The 26,463-nt window shown below is 38.8% G+C and overlaps 1 protein-coding gene and 1 long non-coding RNA gene across 2 annotated transcripts; both read left to right on the top strand.

The window, feature by feature from the left end:
• The first annotated feature begins 1,847 nt into the window (after positions 1 to 1,847).
• Positions 1,848 to 26,178, top strand: LOC122544086 (NACHT, LRR and PYD domains-containing protein 12-like). Its single transcript, XM_087981578.1, has 5 exons — positions 1,848 to 1,907; positions 8,776 to 8,964; positions 9,330 to 9,395; positions 18,872 to 20,594; positions 23,058 to 26,178. Exons 2-5 carry the CDS (start codon positions 8,796 to 8,798, stop codon positions 23,095 to 23,097), a joined length of 1,998 nt encoding a protein of 665 aa, XP_087837704.1. The 5' UTR covers positions 1,848 to 1,907; positions 8,776 to 8,795; the 3' UTR covers positions 23,098 to 26,178.
• On the top strand, positions 9,734 to 16,095 carry LOC148138374 (uncharacterized). The gene is made up of 3 exons (XR_015753937.1): positions 9,734 to 9,784; positions 13,390 to 13,455; positions 15,997 to 16,095. It is a non-coding gene; the product is annotated as an uncharacterized LOC148138374 (long non-coding RNA).
• Positions 26,179 to 26,463: the final 285 nt, after the last annotated feature.

The following is a 26,463-nucleotide window of genomic DNA, read 5'->3' as shown; positions in this document are numbered from 1 at the left end:
GACAGGCGCATTTGTAGATATAACCATTCCTGGGTATGTTTCTGCCCAGTGCCAGGATTGGCCCTCCACGGGTAACGTGGAATCAGGATTGAGCTGCCCAGTGATTCCTCTTTGTGGACTCAGAGTCCAGTGAAATCTCATGGGCAAGGAAATCTTCTGCAAATGTCAGCCAACCAACCCCCGACTGTACCGCCCCCCCCCCCCGCCCCCAACCTGAGTCTGTACCTTTCTGTGTTGAACACCAGCTGGAGGGAGCATGAAGGGCTTGTGGAAGGGACTTCAATGTACATCAGCAAACGTAGTGAGGGAGGTACCACGATGAGGGGAGTTGTACAATGTTCATGCCACACAAGCTGCCAGTGAAATTTATTGAGAGGAAAAAATAAGAGGGAGAAATTGATTTTGCCCAGCTCATATGAACGTAGCTTTCACTGTTACATCCAGGGAAGTGTTGGTTGGTGTGGAACGCCAACATATCTAGAACAGTACAGGTTGGTGTGGAGCACTGTACTGCCCTTTGGACAATGATAACAAGTCTTCACATTAACCATTCACTCTGGAAAAATTTGCATCACTCCCACCATGATAATTAGGACAAGTCTTCAACAGGTCATTCAGCTCGAGCCTGGACATCATGAGGGGCTTGGACTGTCATCAGCAGCAGACCAGCAATCAATCCCACACTATCACTTCTAAATTTCAGATGGTGCCTTTCGTTTGAGAATCTCTAACTATCGGAAATAGTTTATCTTTATCCACCCTGTTCGTTAGGTGAAGGAGAAGTGGCTAAAAGCCTGTGAAATCAAACAGACCCGTTGGACTATAACCTGGTGTAGTACGACTCCTGAGTTTGTCCACCCCAGTCTAACACCGACACCTCCACCTTATGACAAGAGGGAGTGGAAGAGGTTGGTACAATTACAACATTTAAAAGCCAGTTGGACAGCTATTTTGGAAAGAAAGATTGAGAGGGATGTGAACCAAACACAGACTAATGGAACTGGTTCAGGTCAGGAGACTTGTTTGGCCTGGATGGGATGGGCCGCAGGTCTTGTTTCCATACTGTATGTCTCTAACTCTGTTAGCTGGTGATCAGTCACTACTCTGTTGAATGACAGAGCAGGCTCAAAGGGTTGAATGGCCTCCACTTGCTCCTGTGTTACCCACCATGTTTATTGTCACCCTCTTTATTTGTTTGGTCATCTTTCATTAATTATTAACACTTTCTCAATGCCCAGCTTGATGTTTGTACAATTTTTAAAAATATCATTGTCATTTGACGGTTAGTTCTTTGACCCGTCTTAGGATCCTTCTTCCACATTAAGATATATCTGTGTAATGAGCCATTAACCATCTGCTATTGTTCCTCACTGTCTTTTGTGCTAAAATCCTTTCCCAGGCCATTCCATCTAACTCTAATTGTGTTTCTTTAAATTACACTCGATAAATTTTAACATAATTGTTTCGAAACCCCATTTCTCGCTCTGGAACTGAGTGTTAAATTTGAACTATGTTACAGTCACTGTATTCTGGGCTACGTTTCAGTCTATATTGATTTATTAAATGTAGCTTATTGCACATTACTGGACCCAAAACAACCTAATCCCTGTATGTAAATGATGCAGGTAATTATCTCTGTGCTTTCGGCTGTATTGTAAATTGAGGAGATGATTGAAATGTTGCCGTTGACTACCATATATTACATATAAAGAGAATATGCATGTTTGTTTTGTGTTTTACTGAGTTGTGATAATCCAGATAAAACTCAGAACCAGGAAGTGCATGCTGTGGATTTTATCGCTGATCGGGTTGAAGGTCGTCTTTCTGACTGCGTTGTCGCATTTCCTGTTTCAGCGAAGGGAAAGGTGAGAGGGCTCTTTTACAAGAAATCTAAAACTTCAAAGAAGGTAAGTCCTGGCTTGTATTCAGTCAAGTTACTTTGTTTAATTGCTCATCGTGGAGACAGCACCAATTATTATCACTACCACTTGCAGAATTTGGCAGGTTTCGGTCTTTATGTAGACTTGAAGAGAGAATTTGTGAACTTTATTGTAATAGAAAGTGCATTGAGGACATAACCCATGAAAATTTGCAATGCAAAACTTCTTATTGTCAGTTTCGATTCTGAAATTATGCAAAGCCAAAAATAATTGGAAGCAATGTGTTAGTTATGCTACGTTTGTGTACAAATAGAGTCATACTTTTCCAAAGTATTGGTCTATTTTTTTGCTGATCATTTGATTCAGCTGCTTTTACTGGCATTTAATGCAATTGGAGTCATTGAGATGTACAACAATGAAACAGACCCTTCGGTCCAACCCTTCCATGCCGACCAGATGTCCCAATTCAGTCTAATCCCATCTGCCAGCATGCAGCCCATATCCCTCCAAACAGTTCCTACTCATATACCCATGCAAATGCCTTTAAAATGTTGCAATTTTGAACCAGCCTCCACCACTTCCTCTGGCAGTTCATTCCATACACATACCATCCTCTGTGTGAAACAGTTGCCCCTTAGGTCTCTTTTATATCTTTCCCCTTTCACCCTGAACCTATGCCCTCTAGTTCTGGACTCCCCGACCCCAGGGAAAAAACTTTGTCTGGTTACCCTATCCATGTCCCTCATAATTTGTAAACCACTATAAGGTCTCCCATCAGCCTCCGACGCTCCAGAGAAAACAGCCTCAGCCTGTTCAGCTTCTCCCTATAGCTCAGATCCTCCAACCCTGGCAAGATCCTTGTAAATCTTTTCTGAACCCTTTCAAGTTTCACAATATCTTTCCGATAGGAAGAAGACCACAATTGTATGCAATATTCCTACAGTGGCCTAACCAATATCCTGTGCAGCCACAACATGTCCTCCTAACGCCTGCACTCAATACTCTGGCCTGTAAAGGAAAGCATACCAAACACCTTCTTAGCTATCCTATCTACTTGCGGCTCCACTTTCAAGGAGCTATGAACCTGTACTCCAAGGTCTCTTTGTTCAGCAACACTCCCTAGGACCTTACCATTAAGTGTATAAGTCCTGCTAAGATTTGCTTTCCCAAAATGCAACACCTTGCATTTATCTGAATTAAACTTCATCTGCCACTTCTCAGCCCATTGGCCCATCTGGTCCAGATCCTGTTATAATCTGAGGTAACTCTCTTCGCTGTCCACTACACCTCCAATTTTGGTGTCATCTCCAAACTTACTAACTGTACCTCTTATGCTTGCATCCAAATCATTTATGTAAATAACAAGAAGTTGAGGACACAGCACAGATCCTTGTGGCACTCCACTGGTCACAGGCCTCCTGTTTGAATAACAACCCTCTACCACCACCCTCTGTCTTCTACCTTTGAGCCAGTTCTGTATCCAAATGGCTAGTTCTCCCTGTATTCCATGAGATCTAACCCTGCTAATCAGTCTCCCATGGGGAACCTTGTCGAACGCCTTACTGAAAGTCCATATAGATCACATCTACTGCTCTACCCTCATCAATCCTCTTTGTTACTTCCTCAAAAAAACTCAATCAAGTTTGTGAGACATGATTTCCCACGCACAAAGCCATGTTGACTATCCCTAATCAGTCCTTGCCTTTCCAAATACATGAACATCCTGTCCCTCAGGATTCTCTCCAAAACTTGCCCACCACCAACGTCAGGCTCACTGATCTTTAGTTCCATGGCCTGTCCTTACCACCCTTCTTAAACAGTGGCACCATGTTTGGCAACTTCCAGAATTCCAGTACCTCACCTGTGACTATCGATGATACAAATATCTCAACAAGATGCCCAGCAATCACTTCTCTAGCTTCCCACAGAGTTCGTGGGTACACCTGATCAGGTCCTGGGGATTTATCCACCTTTATGCGTTTAAAGACATCCAGCACTTCCTCCTTTAATATGGATATTTTGCAAGATGTCACCATCTATTTCCCTACAGCCTATATCATCCATATCCTTTTCCACAGTAAATACTGATGCACAATACTTGTTTACTATCTACCCCATTTACAGTGGTTCCACATAAAGGCCTCCTTATTGATCTTTGAGGGCCCCTATTTTCTCCCTAGTTACCCTTTTGTCCTTAATGTATGTAGAAACCCTTTGGATTCTCCTTAATTCTATTTTCCAAAGCGATCTCATGTCCCCTCCTGATTTCCCTCTTAAATATACCGCTACTATCTTTGTACTCTTCTAAGGATTCATTCGATCTATCCTGTCTATACCTTACATATGCTTTCTTCTTTTTCTTATTCAAACCTTCAATTTCTTTGGTAATCCAGCATTCCCTACATCTACCAGCCTTCTCTTTGACCCTGACAGGAATATACTTTTTCTGGATTCTCGTTATCTCATTTCTGAAGGATTCCCATTTTCCAGCCGTCCCTTTACCTGTGAACATCTGCCCCAAATCAGCTTTTGAAATTTCTTACCTAATACAATCAAAAAATGGCTTTCTCTAAGTTAGAACTTCAACTTTTAGATCTGGTCTATCCTTTTCCATCACTATTTAAAACGAATAGAATTATGGTCGCTGGCCCCAAAGTGCTCCCCCACTGACACCTCCGTCACCTGCCCTGCCTTATTTCCTAAGAGTAGGTCACGGTTTGCACCTTCTCTAGTAGGTACATCCACATAGTAAATCAGAAAATTTTCTTATACACACTTAACAATTTCCTCTCCATCTAAACCCTTAACACTATGGCAGTCCCAGTCTATGTTTGGAAAGTTAAAATCCCCTCCCATAATCACCCTATTATTCTTACAGGTTGAACAGGAGAAGCTGTCTGTGATATCAATTGAAACAATACTACTGGGCCGAAGTGAAATATATTCCTCTAGAATTGAAAGGAAAAAGATCTCAAATTGTGACTGCATTTGATATTTTTGATAAAGAGATAGATTAGTTCTTGATTGGGCTATGAAGTTGAAGATTAGATTGGTGCTGGAAAAACACAGCAGTTCAGGCAGCATCCGAGGAGCAGTAAAATTGACGTTTCGGGCAAAAGCCCTTCATTAGGAATGAAGTTGAAGGAATGTACTGTACCTTTAAAGGAGAGCAGCTGCCATCAAATAGATCTAAGAAATTAGGAAAAACTGTCTGGCAAAGATATCATTTCTTGTGAAACATATTCACAGAAAGAAACGGTGGCTCAGGGAGATCTTCAGGCAGAAGAAGAAAGACACGGATGACGACAGTGGCTGTGTGGTTTTGAAACTAAGCTGATGTAATTTTAATAAATATCTTATTCAAACAACATATTGTTATAGAGTTGGAGGCACTAAGGCAGTTAAGAGAAAGGGGGTTTTGAGTTAAGAATCATTATTGTTTAATGTTCAATTTTAGAGTTAAAACATGTTATTTTCTTTAGATAGATGAAATAGATGAAATTCGGTAGTTCTCTGTCACTCATATTTAAACAGGTTATGAGGTGAGTTGAGCTCTTCTCAATGTCTGGTTTAATTAACAGAAGGGTTCACTGCTGTGTCATAAAGATTGTCAGAGGGATAAATGCTTACAGGGAGAAAGTGGGAGAATGGAGTTGAGAAACTTATGATCCATGATTGAATGGCGGAGCAGACTTGAGAGGCTGGATTGCCTAATTTCTGCTCCTATGTCTTATGGTCTTATGGTCTTACAATGGTCTTAATTGCTTGCATAGGACTCCTAACTAACTCAAAAAGTGGGGATTAGTATTTGTTAACTATAATGGATGTGTCTAACAGTTTTCTAAACGACATTCCATTGCACATTATCACAGCTAAACGGATTTCAGACTCAAACTTTTCACTAGATATAGACTACTCACAGAGACATAATGAGATCAAGGCTCCATTTTTGCTTTAAAATTATTCATGAAGCTATGTATAGCTTAGGAATTAAACAATTCAAATCCATCGTGTCCTTCTAGGATTGTAGTGACCATTAGATAAGGTGGCATCAAACTTTAAAGACCATGCAAATTGCTTAGAGTCAATGCTGGAGAGACGAATGGAAAAAAGAAATTCTGTTTGCACTATTTGCCAGTCGGGATGTGTCAAATGAGTCTTCCAAATTCAGTCCTTTTGAATTCAGCTTTTTGGGCATGAGGTGAAAGAAACATGAAATTGATTAAGAAGAAATTGATAAGTCAGAGTTTGAGACCACATATTGGACTATGTGTCAATTTTTTTTAATGCTTATAAAGTGGAGGAGTTGGCTAATTAGCAATTAAAAAAATCACAGTACATAATAAAACAGGAAGCAGATAGAAAAACCAAAATTAGCAATGTTGCTACTGGCGATAACATGTTAGCGATACTTCTAGTGATAGGTGTACTTATCGAACCAAAGGAGATTGAGTCATGAAAACTATTTGATCAGGACTCCAGATGGAAATAAATCACACAGAGTGTGTCCTGTGAATTTGCACAAAAGATATTTTTATAGGGAAGGAAAGTAAAAGAATGTGATTTTGATGTCAACACAGAGTGAAGAACCAACATAAGAGAATTCTGGATTCTGCATTCCTCAAATTAGATTGGGCAATGAGGATTTTCTCAGAAATTCTGATAAATTATTGTGCTACGTTCCAGATGAAAATCAAGATGACCTGAAATTGTTGTTACAATTGTATGGAGAGATATGTGGGAATAAACTCTGCATGATATAGATATAACATACGCTGTTCCAATCAAACAGCATCCTTATAGACTTAACCCTGTAATGTTGGTACATGCTCCAAAAGAGGTTGAGCACATGCTCAAAGATAATTTAATCAAAGCGAGTTACATTGACTAGAGCTTACACATAGTAATTGTGCCAAAACCAGACGGTACCTAACAATTATCTGTAGACTATTGCAAAGTCAATACATTTACAAAATCTGATTCATTGGAAGACTATATTGAAATGGTGGGACAATCAACTTATATTACTAAGTTGGACCTACTCAGAGGATGCTGGCAGGTAAATTCGTTCAAAAGAGTGAAGACAATTTCAGCTTTCCTAACACCAAATGGACTATACTAATTTGTAGTCATGACAGGGAATGAAAAATGTGCCAGCCACATTTGAAAGACTAACGTATTAAATTGTTTCCAGATTACCCAATTGTTTAATATACATAAATGGCCTGGTGATTTTTAGTCCCAGGTGGAAGGACTACAGCAATTATCAGAATTATTTGATTGACCTTGGGAGGCAGGTTTGGTGATAAACTTCACTCAGAATGAATTCGCCAAAGCCCAAGTCAATTTCCTGGACCATATTATTGTATATTGACAGATAGCCTCATGGAATGTGAAAACAAAGATTACTGGTGTGGATTTTCTTGAAAGTTGGCACTGAATTTCAGCAGTGTGGTTGCTCCACTGACTGACTTACTGAAGAAGTGTAGAAAATTTCAGTGATGAAGGGCTGTCAAAAAGCAATTGACCACTGCCCCATTATGAGCCAAACCTAATTACGCAACCCCATTCAAGGTGGTTATCGATGCAATTGATGTGGGATCGGTGCTGTACTCTTACAAGAACACAATGAGGAGATAGAAAGACCTATCACACATTTCTCAAGGAAATTGAGCATTTATCAACAAAATTATTCTACAATTGAGAAGGAGATCTTGATTTTGGCGTTGCAACATTTCAACATTTATATTGCCAGTAATATGACAGGGACAATGGTATGCACTGATTATAACCCATTAATATTTTTGGAGATATATAATGATAAATTTCCAGATGGTTTAGATGGAGCTGATTATTGTGACCATTCAATTTGAAAATTATACATATGGCAGGACAAAAAATGTTATTGCTGACGCGTTGACACAACTTGAATGAAGCAATATGGAGGTGTGCGGTGCCAGGTATAAACAGACTGACATAGAATATAGTAGTGAATGTTTGCATAGTTAAAATCAATACACATATTGTTGTGTGCTAACACAGTGAGACTCATGGGTTTAAATCGATGGTTGTTTCTCTTTAAAGGGGGAGGTGTGACGATGCTGTCACTTGGAAAAGGCTATTTTGTCCTCGGTATATTTTGAAAAGAGGAGTCTAAAGGCAGAGGTTCTGAGCTGACCAGGGTAACGGTCTAAACCAATACTGATTTTTCTTTTTAAAAACACATTAACAATGAAAGTTATGCCCCAGTTCAGTTTTCTAGTTTTTTTTTAGCTGTAGCCGTCACAAGATTTTTGAGCACTAGAAGGGTTGCATGTTTCAGTAAATGATTCTTGACTGAGTTTTTCTGAAAACTCTCTCTGAATGTTATTCCCTCCTGCCTGCAAGAATCTGTGTTTGAATTCATCTTTTGGCCAAGGGGTGTGTTTATGGGATGTTACTATACTGCAGCAGTTAATTAGTTAAGTTACTGTATTGAGTATTTTGTTAAGTTTTCCAATAGATAAGTTATTCTAAATTACACACTTTTTTTGTTTGTATTTTAACTGTAATATTTATATAAACAGTATTTTGCTTTTAAAGCCTAGTGGTTTATATTGCATCACACCTGGGGCACCCACAGCACATCTAACTTTAGACAAAAGTTAGGGCCTAGGCTCCCTTCTTAAAATATTTTGTGGGGTCTGGCCTGGTCCATAACAAATCTAAAGGACGTTTTGCATGCATAATTGTGCATAGTAGCTGCAAAGTGACTCTGGGGCACGAAATCAAACGTGGGGTCTGAGCTCAGTCAAGGTTCTCGGGAAGTGAAGAATAGATTAATCAGTCTGAATTAAACGAAAAATTAAAATAACCTACAATGATGACAACTGATTGGTGTTTTTTTTTTAAATAGGACATGAAGCTACAGTAGGAATGGATGCAGTAAAAATTGTTTTAATTATTATTGTCATCGTAGCTTTCGTAATTATTTTAATATTGGCGGCATGTTATTGTCGTCTCTATCGAATGTCAAAGAGAACAGCTTCTGATGAAGAGCGATTGCAACAATCCTCGCAAAGTAATTATACTGAAGGTACAAACGGTGAGTTAAGAGCGACATTATCGTTTAGGATCGTATGTTAACGATCCTAAGCAGTCTTTAGAAAATGAAGTGGCAGCTTAAAGTGTGTCTATTTTGAGTGCACATGAAACTCTCCTCTGATCTTTCATTTTTACAGAATATATCGATTTTTCTCTCGTGACCAATGCGGCACCCAGTGAGGTTTCTATTACTTTCAAAGTTAGACACGAAGGCAACTCAATTTTGATTAGTTTTGTTTAGTTTATCATTTCGATTCTTTATTGGTGAATAAGTGTCAGAATATGATTAAATTTTTGAAATAGTAATTTTATGATTTGTGCAATTCTTCAGACAGAAAGTAATTAAACAAACATATATGTTAACAGCTTTCAGAATAGAAAATGAAACAACTCCGCTTAATTTGAATAGAGGCCAAAGATACAGTCATCAAGGTAAGTGTCAAAATGTATGTTGCTGAAGATCCCCTCTACATTCAAACAATAAACTTTGATTAAAGCTTTCCTAAAATAATGATGATAGTCAACATGTTATTTTTTACAAAAATGTAACACGTCCCATATGCTGCATTTGTGAGGCAAAATAAAGTAATAGCTGTTTTCTTACTTTACAAATGTTCCAGAATCTATTGAAACTCGAATTCTTAAAGAAATTGTTCATTAAATCTGTTGATATGTGATGATTAATTTTGGATAAATGTGAGCAATGATTGGAAGGACATACAAAGTTTGTAATTCAATTAATTTGATTTCATTCTTCACTTTTAAACACGGAATAAGAGCAGGAAACCCGAAAATGTCAGAAGAACAATCACTTCCAAATGGTTAGTCTATCTAACAGCAAAAGCAGCAAATACCCTAATGATTGAGGAAGAACACAAAGATGAACAACAGTTACAAAGTAGCTGATAAGATCTACAAATGGGGAATATGAAAGGAAACTTGCCAGGGACATCAAAATAGCAAGAAACTTTAGAGTTACGCGAAGGTAGTTCAGGAGCAATGATGGCTCTTTAAAAACTGAAAGTGGGGACTTTTCAATGACTGGGAGAAAAGGCAGATCTGTTGAGTAATTACTTTTCCTCAGTATTTGAATTTGAAAGTGTCAATTTGTGAATTATTAATTATACTCACCCTCCCCCCCCCCCCCCACCCCCTCCGTTTATCATTCAGAAAGACAAAAATAGGCCAAACTATTCAACAGAAAGAGGAAGCTGTAGATGCAGGTACAATCGCAACATTTAAAGGCATTTGGAGAATTAGATAAATAAGAAATGTTGAGAGCGGTATGGGCTAACCACAGATGAAAGGGACTGGTTCCATTTGTGAAAAAAGTTGTACCAAAGGGTTTGTTTCTGTGCTGAATGACTCAAAAACTCCATAGATTAATCTGAGGTCTGTGTGACATTCTATTTCTCATCATTGATTGCGATGTACGAAAGTATCAATGAGGTTACTTATTTTATACATAGAATATAAATTTGTGTAAAGCTTTGTTAAGGTAGGTTCCAGCATCAGTTAGTGAAATGTCAAGTCCAGATGCAACAAGGCAAGTTGACAGGAAAGATCAACAATTTATCAGAGACAAGAAGGGAAGGATAATGTGTAATGAACGTTTAGTTTACTAAAATGCAACTTACCTTTGGATTCAATGGCAATCAGTTTTTTTATTTTTATGTCAGCTACATGGCATTGAAAGTGCTGGACAAATTCAGAAAATTGAAAACGTTATAGAAGTGTCAAGTTAGTTGATAGTCAATGAGAATGGTTTTGTCAGCAGGAGTTGATTAAGACAGTTCAATGGAACAGTGCCACACATAGCAGACCCAGAATGGTTTGAGATCATACATTGAGGGATGTTTTCAGGATGGTGGAATTATCAATAAATGACTGGATATTTATTGCATGTTTAACAGGGCCCAAGCAATCTCGTTGTAAAGATAAAATCACCACAGTCCTGCTCTCTCAGTTGAGAGAGTTGACAGGTTGTAGTTTGACTGGAGGGTCATTACACCTCAGCAAGGGGAGAGGTTCAGAAAGAGAGCACTGGAGTGTTAACCTGAGCTGGTGGAAGGATTGAATGGTGGCATCACTAACTGGTTACCAGTCCACTTGAGCTAATTGATTATGTCACACATTCTTTTGACAGATAGGTCAGGTGGTCGCAAACTCAGGGAGAATATATAAACAATAAAAGCTGAAATTAATGGAAAAGCTCAGCAGGTATGGCAGCATCTGTTGAGAGAAATGAGAGGTAACATTTTGGATTGAGTGACCCATCCTCAGAACTGAACGATCACATGACTTTAATATCTGAAGCAAAGAACAAAAAGAGTGCAGGGTCAGGTTAAAATTGTAAAAAGCACAGATGCACTGTTGTGTCCTATTTTCTGCCATGTAGAAGGATATCATTGTATGAGAGAGGGTAACTACATTTATATTTTATAGACAGCAGCATGTTATGCATGACCATAATCTAATCAAATAGATGGACAGTCTTTGTTTAGTGACACTTCCACATTTTAATAGGGGACGATTATATGATAACAAAATACAGTGTGTGTGAAACTAAAAGGCAACAGATATTTTGGACAAAGTAAGAATTCAATCAGCTTTGAGTGATTCCATTACGTACGTAGAAAATATTCTAAGGGGTAAGTGTATAAATATAAATTAATAAATACTTTCTCAACATTCAGCAAATTTAAACTTTTACTGCATGTGGAGTTTTCTGTCAAATGAAACCAACAATCAGCACAGAACGTTGGTCGAAAATACTCAAATCGTAACGCAAAAGGACGACGAAATATCCAGCCTTATTGTTTACAAATGCTTCAGTAAATAATTGAAACCAGAAACTTGTAACAAATTGTTAACTAGACTGCTGTTCTTGTGTCGCCATAGTTCCGACGAGACCATAGGGGCTGCTCTCTTATTAGAGAGAAGCAACTGGTGGTGATTTAACCTGAGGGCCACCAGATCACAGGCAAGGGAAAAGGTTGAGAAGGAGAGTGCTTCACGGTGAACCCATGCTGTTGACATCACACTGCACTGTAAACCAACAATCCAGCCAAATGAGCTAAACTAGACTATTTGACACACGATCATTAATTTTCAACAAATGTATATACAAAATTGCAGAGACATAAGTAGCCTGCAATGCAATTCCTTTGAGTTCATTCTCCACTTTCAAACCAAGAAAGCAATTCAGGAAAAATATAGTTCAGAATGGCAATCCATTTTACATGTCTGTACTTCATAAATACGTTTTGAAATTTTCATATTTCACAAATAGAATACACAGTCTCGTGAGGGCAAGAAGAAATACAATTGGGGCAGACACAATGCAGATTGCTGTTACCTGACTCAGTTGAATTTTGGAACCTAGGATCATAGAACTACTTTGAGATTGTTGGGAATTTGATTTCATGGTGAAGTTGCAATTTTATGATTTGTGCAATTCTTCAGACTGCGAGTAATTTTACAAACATATATGTTCACCATTTCCGAAGTAAACACTCAGACACGTTGGAATTATTCGAATGCAGATGTAAACAATTTTCTGCAAGGTAAGTGTCAAAATATAAATTGCTGAACATATTCTGAACTTTCAAAAAATACATAGACAAGGATGATAGTCAGCACATTACTTACTGCAAAAATGTGCTGGAATTGTACGCAAGATCAAAATAATTGCTGAGTTTATTACTTACAAATATTTCAGAAACCATTCGATCAAGAAACTTTTAGGATAGTGGAGCTAAGTTGGTTAAGATGGGTTGACACATTTTTGGTAAATGAGGGCAATCACTGCAGTGACAATGTAGTTTGTAACTCATTTCATTTGGGTTCATTCTTCACTTTCTTACCAGAGAATAAGATCAGGGGGAAAAATTCAAATGGGAAATCAATTTCAAACAGGCTGCATGTGCAAACACAGCATAAATGATGATTGGGTAAGGACACAAAGACCAAAAAAACAGCCACGAAGTAGCTTTTATGAGCTACAAATGGGAATATTAAAGGAAACTTCCTCGGGATATCAAAACGATAAGAGATTGTATAGTAAATAAAGGAAGCCCAGGAGTAATGATGGCTCATTAGAAACTGAAAGTGGGATATTTTCAATGACTACGGGGAGAAGGCAGACCAGTTGAATAATTACTTTGCCTCAGTATTTACAGTAGAAAGTGTCATTTGGAAGTATTAATTATCCTCTTCCCCCCGCCTCCCCAATTTTTTATCATTCAGATAGATAAAGATAGATTAAACTAATCAGCAGCAAGAGGAAGTTGTAGATGTAGGTACAATTACAACATTTAAAAGGAGAGGAACATGGCTAGGAAAGGTTCAGAGGTCTATGAGCCAATTTTATGATTTGTGCAATTCTTCAGACTGCGAGTAATTTTACAAACATACATGTTAACAGCTTCCGAAGTAAGCACTCAGACACCTTGGAGTTATTCGAATGCAGATGTAAACGATTTTTTGCAAGGTAAGTGTCAAAATATAAATTGCTGAACATATTCTGAACTTTCAAAAAATACATAGACAAGGATGATAGTCAGCACATTACTTACTGCAAAAATGTGCTGGAATTGTATGCAAAATAAAAATAATTGCTGAGTTTATTACTTACAAATATTTCAGAAACCATTCAAACAAGAAACTTTGAGGATAGTGCAGCTATCATGGGAGAGAGGGTTGACTAATTTTTGGTAAATGAGAGCAATCACTGCAGTGACAATATAGTTTGTAACTCAATTCCTTTGGGTTCATTCTTCACTTTCTAACCAGAGAATAAGATCAGGGGGAAAATTCAACTGGGAAATCAATTTCAAACAGGATGCATGTGCACACAGCATAAATGGTGATGATTGGGTAAGGGCACAAAGACCAAAAAACAGCCACGAAGTAGCTTTTAAGAGCTACAAATGGGAATATTAAAGGAAACTTCCTCGGGATAGAAAAATTATAAGAGATTGTAGAGTCACATAAAGGAAGCCCAGGAGTAATTATGGCTCATTAGAAACTGAAAGTGGGATATTTTCAATGACTACAGGGAGAAGGCAGACCAGTTGATCATTACTTTGCCTCAGTATTTACAGTAGAAAGTGTCATTCGGAAGTATTAATTATCCTCTCCCTCCCCCTCCCAATTTCTTATTATTCAGAGGATAAAGATAGATTAAACTAATCAGCAGCAAGAGGAATTTGTAGATGTAGGTACAATTATAACATTTAAAAGGAGAGGAATATGGCGAGGAAAGGTTCAGAGGTCTATGAGCCAAACACAGTGAATTGGGACTGCTTTAGTTTATGAAACAAATCATACCGAAGGGTTTGTTTCTGTGCTGTATGTCTCTATGACTCTGAATGTTAATGGAAGGTCAGGTCTGTGTAATGATCTATTTATCCCCCTCTGAAACAATGTAAGAAAGTATATGAGGTTATTTCATTTCATGCAAAAAATTGACCAAAGCTTTGTTATGTTCTGACCCAGCATCAGGTGGTGAAATGTGAAGTCCTGAGGATAAAAGGCAAAAGGAAAGGAAAGATTAAAAAAAATCTCAGGGACAATAAAGGAAGGATAGCGAGTAATTAGATTTTATTTCACTAAAATATTACTTACCTTCAGGTTCATAGCAATCTGTATTTATTCTCAACATTTTTAAATTATCTGCATGGTGTTGGAAGTGCTGGACATAATTCAGAAAATTGGAAACAATACAAAAATGTCACGTTAGTTCATAGTGAATGAGAGAAAGCTTTTGTTTGCAGAACTTGGTTGAGCCAGTTCAGTTGAACATTGACCAATACTGCAGAGCCTGAATGGTTTGAGATTATACACATAGGGAAGTTCTGAAGTGTGTTCGAATTCCCAATAAATGATTAGATTTTGAAAGTTTTGCAGAGACCAGTTAATATCGTTGTAAACATAAATTCACTAGAGTCCTGCTCTTTCAGTTGAGAGCATTGACCGGTGGTAGCTTGGCCAGAGGGCCATGACACCTCAGGCAAGGAAGATATTGAGAAAGAAAGCCTTGGAATGATAAGTTGGGCTGGTGGAAGAATTGAATGGTAACATTACTAACTGTTCAACAATGCCCCTGAGCCAACAGATTACATCACATATTCATTTGATGGATAGGTCAGGTGGTCGCAAAGTCAGGGAGAATATGTGAACAACAAAACAGAAATTACTGGAAAATCTCAGCAGGTTTGGTAGCATCTGTGGAGATAAATCAGACTTAATATTTCAGTTTCAGTGACCCTTACTCAGAACTGAATGAATGCATGACTTTGATATCTGAAGCAAAGAACAAAAGGAGTGCAGGGTCATGGAAAAATTGTAAAAAAACACTGTTGCATCATTGCGTTCTATTCTCTGCAATGTGGAAGGAGGTTACTGTCTGAGACAGTGTGACTACATGCATATTTTATAGGCAGCAGAACGTTATGCATGCCAGCAGATAGAATAGTCTTCATGTAGTTCGATGTTCACTTTTTAATGCTGGATGATGAAATAATAACTAAATACAAAGTGTGCAGAACTATCAAGGCACCAGAAACCATGGACCAAGTAAGAAATGAAATATCTTTGGGTGATTTGAACACATACATAGAAAATGTTGTGAATGGTAGGTGAAGAAATATAAATTACTAAATATCTTCTCAACATCCAGAAAGATTAAGCTCTTTTACTGAACATGGAAATTAATTTTAAACAAAAACAACAATCAGTATAGAAGTTTGTTCAAAAGTAAAATGTGAGGAGTGTACTCGAATCGTAAGGCAAAAGGATGAAATAATACCTGGACTTTCTGTTAACAAATGCTTTACTAAGGAATTGAAAAAAGAAATTTGTAACAAATTATTAAGTAGATCTATTGAAGTAGTTCAATAAATATCTATATAAATACAAGGACATAAAAAGTCTGCTATTCAATTCACCCTCCACTTTCAAAGCAGAGAATGAATTCAGGAAAAGTACAGTTCAGAACAGCTATCAATTTCACATGTTTATAATACCATAGGAATTTTTCCAAGTATCGTATTTCACAAATAGAATACACTGTCCTGTGAGGACATGAAGAAATACAAGTATGGCAGGCACGTTGCAGACTGAAGCCCCCGACTCAGTTGGAATCTCAGAACAGGTGTAGGCGATTGAAGTTGTTGTTCCATTCAATGAGATCATTGCGATTCTGTGGCCGAATGCCATATCCCAGACTTTGACCCATGTCCCATAATATTGTTGATTACCAAAAAAAAATCAAAGTCAGATTTGAAGTTGACTACTTATCCACCATGAACTGCACCTTTTGTGTTTCCTAACAGCTCTTCTGAACACTCTGGCATTGATTCTCAACGATGCCCCTAATTCTAGAATCCCCAACAAGTGGAAACAGTTTATCCTGATCTAAGTTAAAAATCACACAGCACCAGGTTATAATCTGACAGGTTTAATTGGAAGCACACGAGCTTTCAGAACGTCGTTCCTTCATCAGATGGCTGTCCTGATGCCACAGTGAAGGGTCAACGCTCTGAAAGCTTCCAATTAAACCTGTCGGACCAAAACCTGGTGTTGTGTGATTTTTATCTTTGTACAGCTCAGTCCAACACCGGCATCTCCAAATCATATCTTGATCTACATGGTCTTTTCCCGTTAATATTTAAACCTTAAGACAGATCACGTCTAACCCTTCCAAATTCTTAGGAAAACAATCCTAATTTGTATATTTTTTTCCTCAAACTTTAAGCAGTGAAGTACAAGTATCATTCTTGGAAACTGAAATCATTTTGGCAGCTTTTTAAATGCAGTGAGTCACAGTGACTCCATAGTTAGCACTGCCACCTCAAAGCATCAGGGGCCTGTATTCCAACCTTGCCCTTCTGCCTCGATGAAGTTTGTACGTTCTCCCCGTGTCTGTGTGGGTTTCTGCCAGGAGCTCTGGTTTCCTCCTACAGTCCAGGGATCTGCTGGTTGAGTAGCTTCATGATGCTAAATTTCCCATGGTTCCAAGTTGTGCAGGCTATGATGATTAGCCATGGGAAGTGTGAGGTCACAGGGATATGCTAGGGGTTTGAGTGGAATGCTCTTTGGCGACTCAGTGTGGAGTCAGGAAGCCAAATGTCCTCTTTCTGCACTGAACGGGTTGCACAAAAACAGCATCTGTCGTGGGTCATTTAGCCCCTCAAGCCTATTATGCCAGTCCATATGATCACAGTCAATCATTGAGCAAAACATCCATTTACATGTTCCTTTAGCCACAAGACATATTCCTTCCTTCTTCTTAAAAACATATCTTTTTTTTTGTATTCAGCTGCTGACTGTGGTACTGAATTCCATAAGCTCAACACTCCATGTGTCAGAACATTTTCCCCAGCGCAGTTCGAAATGATTTACTTAAAGACTTCGAAATCTGGTTCTAGACTCCATTAGTATCAGGACATATTTCCTGTGACTAACCCTTCCAGTCCTGTTCGAACGTTGTATATTTGTATGAGATCAATCCAAATTCTTCTAATCTACAGTGTATAATCCTTACTCACTCGTTTATTGAGATGTGGGAACTAAATGTAATATCTCAAAAATTGCAGATGACACAAGGTTGATCTGTGGGGTGGATGCACAGATGTTGCAGGGTGATTTAGATAGGCTGAGTGACTAGGCAAATACATTGCAGCTGCAATATAATGTGGATAAATGTAAGGTATCCAATTTGGTAGCATACATGGAAAGCAGTTTATATAAAAGATGCAAGTACAGGAACAGGGATATCTTGTTGCAATTATTCAGGGCATTGGTGATCCAAACTTGGAATATTGTGTGCAGTGTTGTCTCTCTATCTGAGGAAGAATAATCTTGTTGTAGAGTGGGTGCAGTAAAAGTTAACCAATTTCACTCCTGGAATGGCAGGAAGTTTTGGATCCAGAGAATCCAGCTCATACTATGGGATGGCATATTTTTACGGTGAGCTAGAGTAATTGCCCTGAGCAAAGGTCACCACAAAATACTGGCTGAACTCCAACAAGGTCTTTCAGGGATCTGCAAAATGTAGATGTTGGTGAGGAGTTATGTCTGGTGACCAGGCTTGGATGTAGACACAGTCACATTCTGCAGGATGCAGAGTGTCAACAAGGACAAGCATTACTGCCAATAACTCGCCATATCTGTGGGAATGGACAGACGAAGGACTGAGTTGCATATTAACAATGTAGCTGCTCCCATGGGTTCAATCTTCTTCATCATTGAAGATGCTCATAGTAGTTGGATGTGCAAAATGGTTAACCCATTAAACATTTGGGAAGGCAATAGAAAAATTCCATGCCTCTTTTTTAACACACGGACTCCTGGAATTACAGGTCACAGATCATGGAACAATTTTTATTACCAGGAAAATTGGTTATACCTCAAAGTAAAATGCTGTGCGACAGTCTTATTATCATATAATTTAGCCTGTGAAGTAAAAGAATAAATTCCCTTCAATGCATTTTATTAGTAAATAGTTATTTCCATATAATCATTTGCATTGCTCTAAAAAGAAACATTCTGTCTAAGCTTTTCATTTTTTGCACATCAGAACAATTGGCAAGAAATACCAATGTGAAGTAAAACAAATAATTCAACTGCATTCAACTGATGACTTGTCAAGGATACACTTATGAGAAAAAGTGTTGCCATGGAAAATGCCTAAAGTATCTGCGTCATTTTGCCCCCACTTAACACTCTTTTTCAGAAAGTAGACACTTTTTTCCCTGTGTATTGTACTAATTCTTACGTATTATCCTGATGAGTGCAAATGCAAACCATTAAATTTCATCTAGCAAAGTCATGTTCTTTATGATCAAATGACTAATTCGATTTTATGTTTCATTGATATAATGAATTATTTCTTCATATTGAAGGGATAGAGCTTCAGCACAAGGATCATCTACAAAAACTGACAGAGAGACTCAAATTCACACTCGTGACAGGAAATCAGTTTGCAAGTGATTGCCCATTGGATGAGAATTACATAGACTTAACGATTGCCGATTCTCCATTTACGGTGGAAATGATTGAAAATGAATGGAAAGATCGAAGACAAGAACATGGAAGCACATTCATTAAATATATCAAGGAACAACCTGTCCTTCAGCTCAACATGTTACTGGGGACCAATGACACTGAAACAGACAGGTTTGGAACAACTGTGGTAGTTGGGGAGGCAGGCATTGGGAAAAGTACCATGGTACAGAAATTAATCCAAGACTGGTCGCAAGGTAAAATATACCAATCATTTAAATTTGTTTTTCAATTCCAATTTCCACGTTTAAATTTAATATACTGGAGGACCAATCTGACAGCCATAGTCCGGGAAAACTATCCTTATTTAGATGATGCACTGGAACATGTGTGGAAAGAACCTGAAAAGATATTGTTTGTGTTTGAAGATTTAGATCAATTTCAGAAAACCATCCATTTCAATGATGCTGAAAGGAATGCCGAATCCCAACATCAGTGTCTCGATCCTAACTGTTATTGCCTGATCGCGGATGTTGTTCGTTGTCTCATTCAGGGAGAGTTACTGAAGGGTTGCTCTATCCTCATCACAAGCCAAACCGGGAAATTTGATTCTTTTGGAATTACAGATGTAAATCGAAAAGTACAAATCCTGGGGTTCACGCCTGATGCAACACTACAATACTTCCACAATTATTTCAGAAATGAACAGACAATGTCAGATATAATTAAATACATTAAAGCGAATGACACTTTGTATAGAATGTGCTATAACCCCCTGTTTTGTCTGACCCTCTGCTCATTATACGAGTCATTTCGAGCACAAGGAGTTCAAGAGATGCCTTTGCTCCATCCAACCAGCACACAGGCAGTCTCCACTTACATCGTTAATCTATTAGGAAGAAGTGGTTACACTTTTGAAAGCTGTTCAGAAGATCTGTTGAAACTGGGAGCTCTGGCTTATTATGGATGCTGCAATAATCTTGTGGTGTTTAACAGAAACCAACTTGGTTCCCACAACGTGAACTTTGCCAACGTTATCACTGTATTAATGATGGAAATTCAAGGCACAGATCATGAGACAACTGTTTATGCATTTAATCATTTTATTATTCAGCACTTTCTTGCAGCTCTACAGAGAATTCGAACTACAACAAGGAATAAATTATTAGAATTGCTCAATGCTGAGCACACAACTACTGATGGGAGGTTGACACTGTTGTCACGTTTTCTTGTTGGACTTGCCAGACACAATTCAACCACAAAACCTGACTGGAAAATGACTAAAGTTGATCCTGCAGTCACCAAATGTGTGTCTTGTTGGCTCACAAATTATTCCAAAAGATGTGATCCAAATCTGGAAGGCAAAAAATCCGAAGAGACCTTTTTAAACTTGTTGTACTGCTTTCGTGAATTTGGAGATGCACAGCTGATCAGGGACGCATTATCATCAAGAAATAAAATCCAATTCATGAAGTATCATCTTAACGTTGCTGACTGTGTGATTCTGTCATCCACATTAATGGCCATTGACAAGTTAGAAGAACTGGACCTGAGTTGTTGTGACCTACCAGATGAAGATGTACAATTTCTGCTGCCTGTGCTGCATAAAGTTAAAACTGTCAGGTAATTCATACGTGGTTTCATTAACAGAGAAATGCAAAGTAGCAGGACAAGAGATGAGGATGGTCGTCTGGGGAGTGACAAAGTTATTGTTTCTGGAATTTGCTCTTTCATTAGAACTAATATCAGTTAGTGATATAACAGCTTCTTAGTACAAAGTGTAAAGCTATAGATATTTCTAAATCTAACAGTCTGGTGCTGGAAAAGCGCAGCAGTTCAGGAAGCATCTGAGGAGCATGAAAATCGACTTTTCAGGCAAAAGCTCTTTATCAGGAGTGAGGTTGGGAGCCTTGGGGGTGGAGAGATAAATGGGAGCGGTGTGGGGCTTCGGGGAAAAGTGCAATAGTGGGTGAATGTGAAGGTAATGGTGATAGGTCGGATGGGGAGATGGTGCATATCGATGGGAAGGAAGATGGACAGATGGGACAGGTCATGGGGGCGGTGCTGAACTGGAAGGGTGGAACTGGAGTAAGGTCAGGGGAAGGAAATGAAGACATCATGAAATCCGCATTGATGCCATGGGATTGGAAGGTCCTGGGGTTCTTCCTCCAGGCGGCGGGTGGTAAGGGAGTGAGGATGGTGGAGGCCCAGTTCCCGCATGTTCTCAGCAGAGTGTGATGGGGAGTTGAAGTTTCCAGCCACAGGGCAGTTGGGTTGGTTTGTGCGGGTATCCCAGAGATGTTCACTGAAGCACTCTGTGAATAGGCGTCCTGCCTCCTCAGTGTAGACGAGACCACATCGGGAGCAATGGATACAGTAACTGACGTGTATGGACGTGCAGGTAAAACTCTGATGGACATGCAAAACTGCTTTGGGTTTTTGGAAGGAGGTGAGGGGGATATGTGTGTGAAGGTTTTGCAATTCCTGCAGTAGCGGGGAAGGTGCCAGTAGAGGAGGATGGCTTGTTGGGGGGTGGTGTGGACCTGACCAGGTGGTCGCGGAGGGAACGGACTTCACCAAAAGCGCATAGGAGTGGGAAGGGATATATATCTCTGTGGTGGAGTCCGTTTGTATCTGCACACTTACAAAATGCCATGTCTTTACCGAAAACAGCTTCATGGAATCATAGGACCATAGAATCCCTAAAGTGTGGAAACAGGCCATTTGGCCCAACAAGTTCACACCGACCCTCCAAAGAACAACCCACACAGACCCATTCCCCTACCCTATTACTCTACATATCCTCTGACTAAAGCACCTAACCTACATACCCCTGAACACTACGGGAAATTTCGCTTGGGCAATTCACCTGACCTTCGATATTTAACAAGCCCCAACTGAGGATATCTCTCCATTCAGCCTGTGTCGTTTGGTGCAATCTTCTAGTCTTACCAAGTTTCCTTTATTTCCATAATTTCATGGACTCTTAAATATTTAGATTTCAAACTTAAATTATAAATGTCCCTTAGTAATGGTTACCAGAACACAAAGTTTTATTAGACAGTTCGCACTGTCAGCTCATCTGTATCCTCTGAAAGACAGGGAATTGAATAAAACCCTGTGGAAGAGAATGTATAGGCCCTACAGGGAGCGATATGAATTGAGTATAACTCAGACACTCTATATACAAATTGTTTGGTGGAAACCAAAAAGTTAAGAAAAAATTCAAGGGATGCCATTTTGGTCCTCGATTCAGCATGCATCTCAAAGAAAATATACTGACTCAGAAGTATTGATTAAATGATTAATTGCAATTTATTAATTATTGATTTTCTGATCTACATTTAGACTTAATAAGAATCAACTCGAGAACCCAGGGGTGAAACAATTATCCAAAGTTCCGATGGTGATTGTTTAATAACAAAATTAGAGTGAGAAATATTCTTGAAATAACAAACTTCACAAACATAATGCACCATACGTGTAACTGGTGATATTGCTCGATCAACGATGCCCAGCAAATCTCAAGTTCCAAATTACTTTGAACGAATGTAATATGGAAATTGGAAAATGTTAATATCATGGAACTGATTTACTGCTGGCAGTTTAAATTCAATACAATGGGAATAATGGCTGTATTGGTGTTTTTACGCTTTCTGATATTCGATCACTGCAGCTTAAAGTCTAACAGTGTTACAGATGATTATTTGGGAACATTGGTGTCGGCTCTTTAGTCAAACAGTTCACTGATTGAGCTGGAACTGAGCAATAAGCTTCAGTGTGAAGTTGATCACTCTAACAGACTGACTGGGAAACATCATCATTCACTGCATTGTCTCATCCAGAGCAAGGCCTGGCTGATGGAAATCAGTGAGTTGTCTGCTCAGATATTTAATATTTATATGTTATTTTTTGTCTTATTTATAATGGACAGGCTTCTGAAACATCGTCGAAATTCATGGAAAAATTGCTGCTTTATCAGATATTTGAAGTAAATTTAAATTGAGTGCTTGTAAGAATATCGTTAGTTAAAGTGGATAGATAAATGGAATACTAATTATTACCATGTTTTTTCATGTCTTTCAGATTGCCAAGCAATGCAGAACAATGTATCGTTCTGAATTGAGTAGTGCACTGGATCATTTGACAGTGTTTACACAGGGACTTGTTGCTTATCTTGATTATTTTTAGATCGGTCAGCATTTTACATAATAAACTCCTAGAATTTAAAGTAAAGATGGAGGCAATTCGACCCATCATGTCTGAACCACCTCCCAAAAGATCTATCCACCTAGTCTCAAACCCTAGCCCTATTTCAGTGTCTTTCATCACTTTCAAATATATATACAGCTTTGTTTTGAAACCTCCTCTAACTACACCATTCTCTTAGGCAGCATATTTTGAACTGTAACAACTTTCTGAGTAAAAGGTTTTCTCCTCATCTCACTCTTTGCTTTCTTGCTGACAAATTGGAAGTTGTGACCCTTAGTTACTGACATAAGAACTGGTCGAAATGGAGTATCATTCTTTACCCTGTCAAATTTGTTCATCATTTTGAACATCTCAATAAGGTTATGTCTTAATCTTCTGTGCTCCAAACAGAATTCACCCAATTTCTGTTATCTTTCCTGTTATTGAAAATCCCTCATTCCTGGGATCGTTTGATATGTCTCCTTTGCAACATTCAACAGCGTTCCTTAAATAACCTGCCTTGAACTGAACACCAGAATTGGAACAATTTTAAACACATTCTGAGACATTATCACAGTAGACAATCTAAGTGAAGGTGAGAGCGAGAATTTGAACTCCCATTCTTCAATGTAACTCACCCTACTATCCAGTCTGGAGGAGAAAGTGAGGACTGCAGATGCTGGAGATCACAGTCATAGAGTGGGGTGCTGGAAAAAAAACAGAGCAGGTCAGGCAGCATCGGGGGAGCGGGAGAGTCGAAGTTTCGAGCATAAAGTCTTCAACAGGAATCATTCCTGATCGAGAGCTTATGCTCAAAACGTCGACATCCCTGCTCCTCGGCTGCTGCCTGACCTGCTTTTTCAGCACCATACCCTTCAACTCTGTTGTCCAATCTGTCATGGATGCCTCTCAGACTATACGACATTATGCTTTCACTTGACAAATTTCATTATGATGAGCCCTCATCTTCTGTCATTGGTAATTATCATTAAAATACAGCTCAAGTTCCATTATGCTCAATCTTAAGCCAATGATTATTTTCTTTTCTGGCTGGGAACTTGGTTCATAGTCTTGTCTGAATTTAAAAGTTCATCTTAAATCCCTGTCGTCACTCAGAAGCATCACTGATTGGAGAGGAGAGACAACAATTCCCATTTTGGTTGTCACGTCATCCTCGGTTGATTTTTCATTCACAATATTTCAGCAGTTTGTCTGAGTGAGTTCATGATGAGTCTGTGATGGCGACTGAGTGAATGAGATCACAGGGGAATGTGATGATTGGAATATGTAGCTGGGTAAAGGGTTAGGGTAGGTGAGGTTATTGAGGAGGTGGGTATGGTGGGGAACAGACGTGGGGATGGAAAAATGATGAGAGTGATAGCTGTGTTGTGCATAACCTGTGAATGCTGGAACGTGGGATTGTATACCCATGTGGGGCAGGTGCCATCTGGACCGGCTTGCAGATAGATCGCCTGTCAAAGTTGTGAGGCAGTGTATTAGGTCTGTAATGTTGCTGGTGCCTGCCGTGGCATGTGGGTACTCTGGGATTTCATTAATGTGACAACAACGCAGAAGATTAGGAGCTAGATTCTTAGATTTCTTTGGTGAGTCAGGCTACAGATGAGCAGGAAAGCAAGACAGAAAGTGGACTGGATAACATTTCTGAACAGGTTTGTTCAAGAAAACTGTATGATAACTTAGCACCGTGTACAATGGTCATGTGTATTCCGCTGATGCAGGTTCAAATTCCACATGGTCCAGAAGTTGTGATAATCTCTCTGAACAGGTTGTAGAATAAAGCTCCACATAAAAAGAAATGTGTATTCTCATCATTTAAATACCAATCCTTTCACGCATCATTTTTCTGCACACAAAGTAACAGTAAGTTATTTTGTTACCTTGTGGAGGACCAAAATACGAAGGAAATAATACCTGTCCAAGTCACTAGACAATGATTTTAAGGGATGTGGGCATCATTGGCTGGGCCACTATTCGTTGCCCCTATCCCTAGGTTCTCTTGAGAACGTGGTGATGAGCTGCCTTTTTGAACCGCAGCAGTCCGACTGCTGTGAGTTGACCCACAATATTGATGTGGAGGTGTTGGTATTGGACTGGGATGGACAAAGTCAGAAGTCACATTAATACAAGCTATACTCCAACAGGTTTATATGAAATCACAAGCTTTCCGCGCACTCTTCCTTCATCAGGTGATGGACGAGTAATGCTCTGAAAACTTGTGACTGAAGCAATGTTACACCTTCATTTACTGAGAAATGTAATTAAGGGTAAAATAAAATTCATCAGGGACCCTTTAAAATTATACTTTCTGTATATACTCCCTGTGTTGAATGAGACATAATTTAAATGCGTTACCTTTGGTAATTAGCATTTTACAATAATTGTGAAAAGATTCCCAATGCATAATATTACTGTATTATCAATGTAATGTTTTGGAAAATAAGATACTTTACTTCTTAGGATGCTTGAAAATTAATCTTCATATGGAAGTACGCAAGGAGGCAATGGTCATCCTGTCATCAGGGTAGATGCTATTGGTCATTGCTCGAGATGGTTTTACACGGGAGATCAACACAGCAGAAAGTGTGGTCTACAAAAGAAGGAAAATAAGAAAGGCTGAGGTGTTGAGAATGGGAGAGAGAAGATCCTGAGGAATGAGCCACCACCTCTGTGGGAGAAGACATCTCCATATCAACCAAAGGGAAGACCAAAGACTGCCCACCAGCAAAGACTGCACAACACTGAGGACAAACATTCCAGCACTGCAAATACACTGGCCTTACTGCTCCAGACAGCAGACCTGTCTCAGTTTTATATTTCCATTGTACCATGATCTGACCATTTATGTTTAAACCATTTCGTCTCTGTGTTTCCAACAAATTATCAGAAAACTGTTAAAATTGCGTGCTACCTGTTTCGTAGTATGCTGTGATATTTTTGAACACTTTCTGACCATCTCCCCATATCTATTTAATCGTAAATAAAATTTGACACATAGTCTAAATATGTGATCTCTGAATTCTGATTTACTGATTTCTCATAAATCAATTTTAACAGTCCTCTCACTTCATGTCGAATAACTAATTCAAATGGACTGAATTTGGTTGATTCATTTAGTGCACCTCTGATCAGGAAAAGCACAGACAGAATTCCCTTATCCCAATCATCTGGATCGTCTTGACTATCAGACCTCAACATGGTCTATAAAGTCTGATGCCACTTTTCTCCTGCTCCCTGCGATTCTGGATCGTATGCAGTAGAGTTGAATTGTTTTATTCCTAAA

This window comes from Chiloscyllium plagiosum, unplaced genomic scaffold, assembly GCF_037043375.1.
Source record: "Chiloscyllium plagiosum isolate Xiang-an unplaced genomic scaffold, Cpla_swu_hap1 HiC_scaffold_40, whole genome shotgun sequence".
NCBI classification, from domain to species: Eukaryota; Metazoa; Chordata; class Chondrichthyes; order Orectolobiformes; family Hemiscylliidae; genus Chiloscyllium; species Chiloscyllium plagiosum.
This window is presented reverse-complemented; position numbering and strand designations above follow the sequence as displayed.